This window comes from Mus pahari, chromosome 7 (genome assembly GCF_900095145.1).
Source record: "Mus pahari chromosome 7, PAHARI_EIJ_v1.1, whole genome shotgun sequence".
Taxonomy (NCBI): Eukaryota; Metazoa; Chordata; class Mammalia; order Rodentia; family Muridae; genus Mus; species Mus pahari.
In genome coordinates this window covers 60,890,268-60,898,365 of record NC_034596.1, presented here as the reverse complement: position 1 = coordinate 60,898,365, position 8,098 = coordinate 60,890,268, and the positions used below count along the sequence as shown (strand labels likewise).

Sequence of the window (8,098 nt, the reverse complement as noted above, 5' to 3'; positions counted from 1 at the left end):
CTCTCTCTCTCTCTCTCTCTCTCTCTCTCTGTGTGTGTGTGTGTGTGTGTAGGACAACTCTCCTTGTATCACATGGCCTCCATGAGTAAACTCACACTCTGCCCGAAGCTGTTGTGTGAGCTAATAGCCATCCTCTTAGCTCAGCTTCCCTGGGGCAAGAATAACAAATGCAGACCAACACAACTTCAATAAACGGTATGTAAATTGTTACTGAACTTAATATATACCTAAGAAATGATCATTTAGACTTTGCCAGGTGCTCAATAAGCATTTAGTTAATTACAACAAAATGTATTTAAAAATACATACCACAATATTTGGGGATGGGTTTTTCCTAAATTGATCTCTTGCCAGAATTATTTGGTATTTTGTTAGACTGGGAATGTCTCTTTTCATCAAAACATTTCTATGAATCAAAGAACTGGCAAATGTTTCCAAAATCTGCAAATTTAAAAGAAATTTAGTTCAAGTTTACTTTTAAGTCCTTTTTCAAATACAATGACATTATCACATATGTGTGTGTTATATTAAAAGTTCTATATTTAATAAAATATACTATTAAATTAATTTTTAAACACAAGACATCAAACTTCCAAAGCATTGCCATTATATCCAGATGCCACCCACCTAAGAGTGGGCAGAAACATAAATTCAAACTATAATTTAAGACCATATCTACTTCTCATTTCTTTTTCAGCATGTAGGGTTGAACCCAAAGTCTTGCTCAAGAAAGGCACAAGCAAATGCTCTATCATTGAACAACACCCCAACCCTATTTCTTTCTTTTCTTTTTCCTTCTTTCCTTCCCTCCCTCCCTACTCCCCTCCCTCCCTCCCTCCCTCCCCACTTGTAAAGCAGATGTTCACTATGTAGCCCTGGCTTGCCACAACAACATTATGTAGACCAAGCTGGAACTCAGAGACCCACCTGCCTCTGTCAGCTGGGAGAAAGGTCTGTGTGACCATGTGTGGCCTACTAGCTTACTTCTAATTCAGGACAAGCCCAAACTTGAGGACAGGGAAACTTTACTTCAACTCTCAGTGGGATAACTTTGGTGGGGCAGGGGAATGGAAACCATTCTTAACTAGTGAGTATGAAGATTTGAAAACACATGGTTCTTCTCCTAGGAGACTAAGAATAAAGGACAGACAGAACAGCCTTGAAAAGAAAACACTAGCAATTTCTCAGTGGCTGCAATACTGGCACATGGTCATTGGGCCAGGGTATCCCTTGTTGTGGGATGCTGATTCTGTACACTGCAGGATGACAGTCACTTCCCGGCCGCTATCTATTAGGAGCAGTAATAACTCCACACTAGGCCCCCTTTCTCCCCTGTCCCCCTGCTCCCAGTTAAAACAACAACAAAGTGTCAGGACACTGCCATCACTTGATGGGGAAAGTCGCTTTTGTTCAAGAATATTATTTTAAGAATATTCTAGGAGCTGGAGAGATGGCTCAGTGGTTAAGAGCACCTACTGCTCTTCCAGAGGCCCTGAGTTCAAATCCCAGCAACCACATGATGGCTCACAACCATCTGTAATAAGATCTGATGCCCTCTTCTGGTGTGTCTTAAGACAGCGACAGTGTATTCACATACATAAAATAAATAATTCTTTAAAAAAAAAATTAAAAAAGAAAATATTCTAAAGAAACTACTGCCAGCACCCAAGAGGCAGGACCAGGCAGCTCTCCATGACCAAGGCCAGCCTGGTCTACTTAGCAAGTTCTAGGATAGGCAGACACACCGTGTCTCAAAAGTGAAAAGAAATTTCTGGCTAATTATGGATATATTGACTTTGTGAAAATTCAGAGCCACAGTTTGCATGTAATGCTGCTTATATACATATCTATTCATATGTGCATTTCATACTTAAAAAATATACAATCAGCTCAGGAGGCCTCAGCCCTAGACAAAGAACTATAGGCAACTAAGGAATGCTGAGAGCGGCAGAGCACACCAGCTGGTTGTGTAACACAAACTGGTCAGCTTTAAAGGGTACAGTACAGATTGTTCAGGACATGGTCATGTACTTAGGAATGCACATATGTACACATGCACACACTCACCAGGAATGCTTCTACATTCCTTGTAGAGGGCAAAAAGGTCCTGTGCACACAGACATGCACTGAAGGATCCAGGAAAAGCTAAACACAGCTGTTCTCTCCAAGGGGAGACGATGTTAGCCCGTTCTCCCAGAATGCAGGGCAACAATGCGGTTAACAACCTGGTGATTCTTTGCTGTCGGATGAGCTCATCTCCACCTGAATCTCCCCAAATTTAAGCTTTCCCAGACCCTTTCCCCCTAAAACCTGGAGCATTACTTCCAGGTCATAAAATTCACCCTCGTGAGAGCTGTCACTTGTACTTTACAACAGCCTAAGTGACTTTTGAGTTACCTTAGGGTCAGGCCAAATCTTGAGTCCTCTGGGCTATGGGTCATGTTGACCTCAGTCATTTTCCCTACACCCTTGTCTTGAGTATTGTTTCTAAGACAACCAGAACCGACGTGGAGGAAGCCATATGTAGTTTGTAAACATGTCTTAACCTTTGTGGTACTCACGGGCCCGAGGGAATTGTTATGTAAAAGCTTGTTTCCCCACTTGTGGTGTGCTTAAATACGGCAAAAATAAATGAGCTGATGTCAGACTCCTGAAGTATTGGCCAAACACCAGTTACTAAAACTGGACTAAACTGAGTTTTAGTCTTCCCTCACCCAGATGTTTCCCTGTGGAGGGGTAAAGCTTTCAGGGACCGTCCACAATTCCTGTAAGCTTAATACTCAAGAGGATGGGGAAGGGGTGACAAATTCAAATCTAGCCTAGGCTACATGGGAGAAAAAAAAAAAAGCCCAGAGCCATTTAGCTGCAAGTTCATTAGCCACCCAGAGGCAATCCCAGCACCGCCACAGCCAGAGGAAGGCTAGGGGTTCACAAATGCCCATTTTTATACAAAAAAAAAAAAAAAATGGTTCAGTGCATATGAAAATAGGGCTGGCTGACCCCCAAAGTTTTAATTTCAGAGATGTTTTTCAACTTTATAATGATAATGGAATGAAATGCTGGATATATACTCTGCTATACAAAGTACAGCATAACCTTTCCTATACTCTGAGACCATCCCATTACCAGCTTATTTATCAGAGCCCCAAACTCATGAAAACAGCTTACCTGGATATACGCCTTTTGAATGGCTCCTAGTTCTTCCCCAAGGGGAACAACAAGCTTCTCAACTCTTCTTTCATGAGAGTAAGGCAAAATATCGGGAGACTCTTCCGAACGAAGCTCTATCTTCCCAATTAGTAGGTTAGTAATCACCTGTTGTACAGCCTATACAGGAACAGTGAGGTGTAAGTTAGATAGCACACTTAGTTATAAATCTGAAGCTAGCCTGAGCTACATGACAAGACCGTGCATCAAAACCATAATGATACAATAATAGATAGATAGATGTAATACCTTTTACTTAAAACTTAGTGGGACTTAGATCTACTGTGCAAAAAGACTACAGCCTTGACACTATGATCAGTAGTTAAAAGACCCCATGGCTGGCAGAGCCTCATGGTCAAGGGCCACGTGGGCTTTGGACTAAGTTTTAATCCAGATCTACTGTGGAGAGCTTTGGGGGCCGCTTGGCAGGAATCTGACAACCGGTCATGACAAGGAAGTAAGCTCAGGCAGGAATCTGATTTTAGGCTAGAACAAAGAAGTAGCCTTCAGTCATGAATGACTTTGGACTAGGACAGGGGAGTAGGCTCAGATATCTTGGTCATCCTGATAGGCCCCTAGAAACAGTGATTTGTTTATTGTCTTGCTTGTTCTTTAACCTAGAACTGACCTTATTATTTGCATGTATATAATAATATTTGCATGTAATTAAAATGGTATAAAAGCAGATTGGGAAAAATAAACCCGCCTGAGCCTCAGAACTGGCTGGGTCATGCTACAGTGTTTGTCTAATTGTCCTTTTTCTTTTTAATCTTTACTCCTTGACTGACTGAGCTGGCTTGGTCAAGCTACAAAGTGAGATTTTTACCTCACAAACAAAACAAAACAGAAGGAATTCAGACTTAGTTTAACTCAAAAAATATTCCGAGGCAAGAACCACATCTTAAGATTTGGAGAGATGGCTCAGTGGTTCAGAGGTCTGTCTTTCCAAAGGATCCAGGTTTACCTCCTAGCACCCACATGACAGTTCCCAACTGTCTAACTCTAGTTCCAGAGGATCTGACACCCTCTTCTGACCTCTCTGGGCACCAGGTATGCACAGACATAGATGGAGGCAAAACATTCATACTTATAATAAAATACCCTTTCAAAACCAATCTCACCTCAGTTACCTTTGTATACCCAAAACTTAGCATAGGACCAATGCACCCACTGTGCTTACTGTATGAGGTTCGTGGATCTAAGCACCACATTCACACCATTTCATGAAACTAGCGCTCAGCTGGGTGGTGTAGCAGTGGCAGCGGCGCACGCCTTTAATCCCTGCACTCAGTAGGCAGAGGCAGGTGGATCTGAGTCCAAGCCTGGTCTACAGAGTGAGTTTCAGGACAGCCAGGGCTACATAGAGAATTCATGTCTTGAAAGACCAAAGCCAATCAACTAAATAAATAAAATTAAGGCTTTCGGGCTGGAGAGATGGCTCAGTGGTTAAGAGCACGCACCAACTGCTCTTCCGAAGGTCCTGAGTTCAAATCCCAGCAACCATATGGTGGCTCACAACCATCTGTAATGAGATCTGATGCCCTCATCTGGTGCGTCTGAAGACAGCTACAGTGTACTTACATATAATAATAAATAAATCTTTAAGGCTTTCAATTATTATAATCTATTTAATAGAGTCACGGTTTTATTGTGTAGCTCTGGTTGTACTGGAACCCACTATATAGACCAGGTCGACCTTAGACTCACAGATATCTGCTTGCTTTTGCTTCCTCAGTGCTGGAACTATAGGCACGTACATAAATATATATGGAATATATATATGTATGTATATATATTCATTCACTCAACAATTTTTTTGCTGTTGCTAAATATTTATTTAGAAACAGTGTCACTTTAACTATATTGGCCTAGATCTCACTATATAACCCAGAGTGGCCTCAAACGAAAGGCAATGTTCCTGTGCTAGGCCTGTTAAGTGCTGGGATCACAGCTGTAAGCTACCATACCACCTCAACAAATATTTGGGTAAATTGCATAGACCAGGCATTTGGTTAGTAATAAACTATTGGTAAAATGGGCTTAACTACTGTGTGCATATATTTTATAGTTTGGTTGGGGCAGAAAGATAATAAATACGTTTTTTAAAAGGCAGATTATAATGATTTTTAAATTAAGAAACAATAGGGCTGGAGAGATGAGTCAGTGGTTAAGAGTGCTTGCTACAATGGCATGAAGACCTCCATCTGGGTCCCAGTAAAGGTTACTTTAAAACCTAAGAAACTGGAGGTGACTAGATGTATATTATTACAACCCAGTACTGTGGGAGCAGAGACAGGGAGACCTGGGCTGGGTGGCTTCCAGCCTACATCTAGGTTAAGTGACAAGCCCTGTATCAAAGGAGGCGGGTAATAGAGCTAGACGCCTGCCATTCTCCTGTGGGCTCTGTGTTTGAGCACAAGCAGGAATATCACTTATGCACACAGGCATACACACAAATAATCAAAAGAAAAATTAACATGACAGGAAAGCTGGATTTTGATAATCTAGTTAAAATAGATCTTTTTAAAAAGGGGCTATTTAAGCATTGATAAAGAGGAGAAGAGATGCAATTTCTACTTGTCCTGAAGACTATGTATGAAGTATGGAATTGCCAAAGAATAAAAACAAGATTATGTACAGAGGAAAAAGAGAGGCTTGCAGTGTGTCAGAGGTAAAACAACCTTAGAAAACAGCAGATGAAGACCACACTCCTAAGAAACCAGGATGTTGTGCAATAAAATTCAGAATCTGACTTGGGGGTTAGGGTATTGCTTCAGTAGCAAACTGCATGCACAACATGAAGCCCAGGTTCAATTACTTGCACTAAGTGGGCAGAGTCTGTTATTTTTACTAGTGCCTAAAGATACCTGGAGAAATGGGTGATTCCATGGTCAGAGCAGAAAACACCCCAAGATTTTGTCATACCAGGGGTTAAGAAATGCCTTTAAAAAGTATCAGGTGGTATGGTGTGATGTGATGTGTGGTATGGTGTGGTGTGGTGTATGGTGTGCAGTGGTTTGATGTGTGATGTGATGTGTCTGATGTGATGTGATATGTGGTGTAGTATGGTGTGATATGTGGTGTGGTGTGATATGTGGTGTGGTGTGTATTGTGATGTGTGATGTGTGTTGTGATATGTGGTGTGGTATGTGATGTGTGTGGTGTTACCAACAGACACAGGAACCATTTCAAAATGTTCCCAATGGGCAAAGCTAGGACAACTGGCAACAAAAATCATGCCTGATTTAGTCCACAGAAAAACAATGAATAGTGCACATGAACATTAAGTAAGTAAATTGGGTTTTGAGAGAACACGGGTCTTTATTGCAGAGGTCACAGTGTACATGTCAACTTGACTAGGAATACACTGCAGTGTTAGAGTACTTGCCCTAGGAGGCACAATAACTTGGGTTCATTCCCAGCACAGCATTCCTTTGGCCTGGTGACTGTATGTCTATAGGACCAGGATTAAGAAGGCAGGAGGATCAAGAGTTCAAGGTCATCTCCAGCTACATAGAGAGTTCAAGGCCACCCTGAACTACATAAGGCCCTTTCTCAAAAACTGAAAAAGCTAAGTAAAAGAAACTAGGGAAAGGAAGGAAGAAATGACAAAGCTTCAATGTTAAAGAAATAGCTGCTGCAGCTAGAACTGTAATGAGATGCTGAAGCAGGATGTGTGCATGCTTTCAGTGAATCTCCTCCACAAGGTAAGAAAGGGAAGTTTAAACACAGAAGACCAGAACTATCACCTTAACCAATCCAATCAATAGCATGCATTCCTTGCTAGCCTATGCAGGGAAGGGTTCTACTTCATTTCTAGAACATCACAAAGGCACCAGACAAACCCACACTGAGTGATATTCTACTAAACAGCTCATGCCTACTCTTTAAATGCATACAGTCAGGGCTGGAGGGAAGTGTCAGAGGTTATGAGCACTGGCTGCTCTTCCAGAAGACTGGGGTTCAATTCCCAGCACCCACATGGCAGCTCACAACTGGATGTAACTACTGTTCTAGGGGATTGGGCACCCTCACACAGACATGCTAAATAAATTATTTAAAACTAAACAAAACAAAAAAGCATACAGCCCTGGGAAGTAAGACTGAACTACCATCACATCTTGAACAGGAGCGAAGAGACATTGTATCTAACCACAAAGTAGGATCTTAGATCATAATGCAGAGTGCAAAAAACCATGGGGGTGGTGTGTGAGGAGCACACTAGAAAACTCAGTAAGAGCTACAGAGGAGGTATTAGTGTGCCCTTTTAATACTGTGGTTTAAATTTATATAGTTATATCAATATTAACACCAGGAAAAGCAAGGTGAAAGTCATATAAACATTTTAATCCTCTACAAATTATCATGATGGCAAAAATAGTGAAAAATCAAATTTAACAAACACAAACAAACAAACAAAAATACATAGCTAGACCCTTAAGGTGGCACAGGCCTACAACCTGAGATGCTCAGAAGGGTAAAGCAAGGATCGGGCCTGCCTAGGGAGACCGTGGCTCAGTAAGTACTAAAGAGAGGCTAGGAGCTCAGAAAAGCACAGACATAGCATGCTTAAGGCTCTGCGTTCCAGGTCCAGACCGGCCGCTGCAGGCTCAGGCCTACAGTCATAACCAAGCTGGAGGCTGAGGTATGATGATGATCCCTTGAGCAAGTTGAAGGCCTGCCTGGCAACATGACCAGAGCCAGTCTCCAAAGGAAAGAAGGGAGAGGGGAGAAAAAGAGGGAGGGACAGAGCCGGGCAGTGGTGGCGCACGCACGCCTTTAATCCCAGCACTGGGGAGGCAGAGGCAGGCGGATTTCTGAGTTCAAGGCCAGCCTGGTCTACAGAGTGAGTTCCAGGACAGCCAGGGCTAAACAGAGAAACCCTGTCTCG

The 8,098-nt window shown here is 42.2% G+C and overlaps 1 protein-coding gene across 1 annotated transcript in view; it reads right to left on the bottom strand.

Annotated features, from left to right (window-relative positions):
• The window catches only part of Fancm (FA complementation group M), a 56,681-nt gene that overhangs the window by 41,373 nt on the left and 7,210 nt on the right, over positions 1-8,098 (bottom strand). Inside the window, exons 3-4 of the mRNA XM_029541166.1 lie at positions 3,169-3,327; positions 310-441 (exon numbers count right to left, since the gene is read on the bottom strand). Of these exons, the coding sequence (XP_029397026.1) occupies positions 310-441; positions 3,169-3,327 (291 nt within the window). The remainder of the gene's footprint in view (positions 1-309; positions 442-3,168; positions 3,328-8,098) is intronic.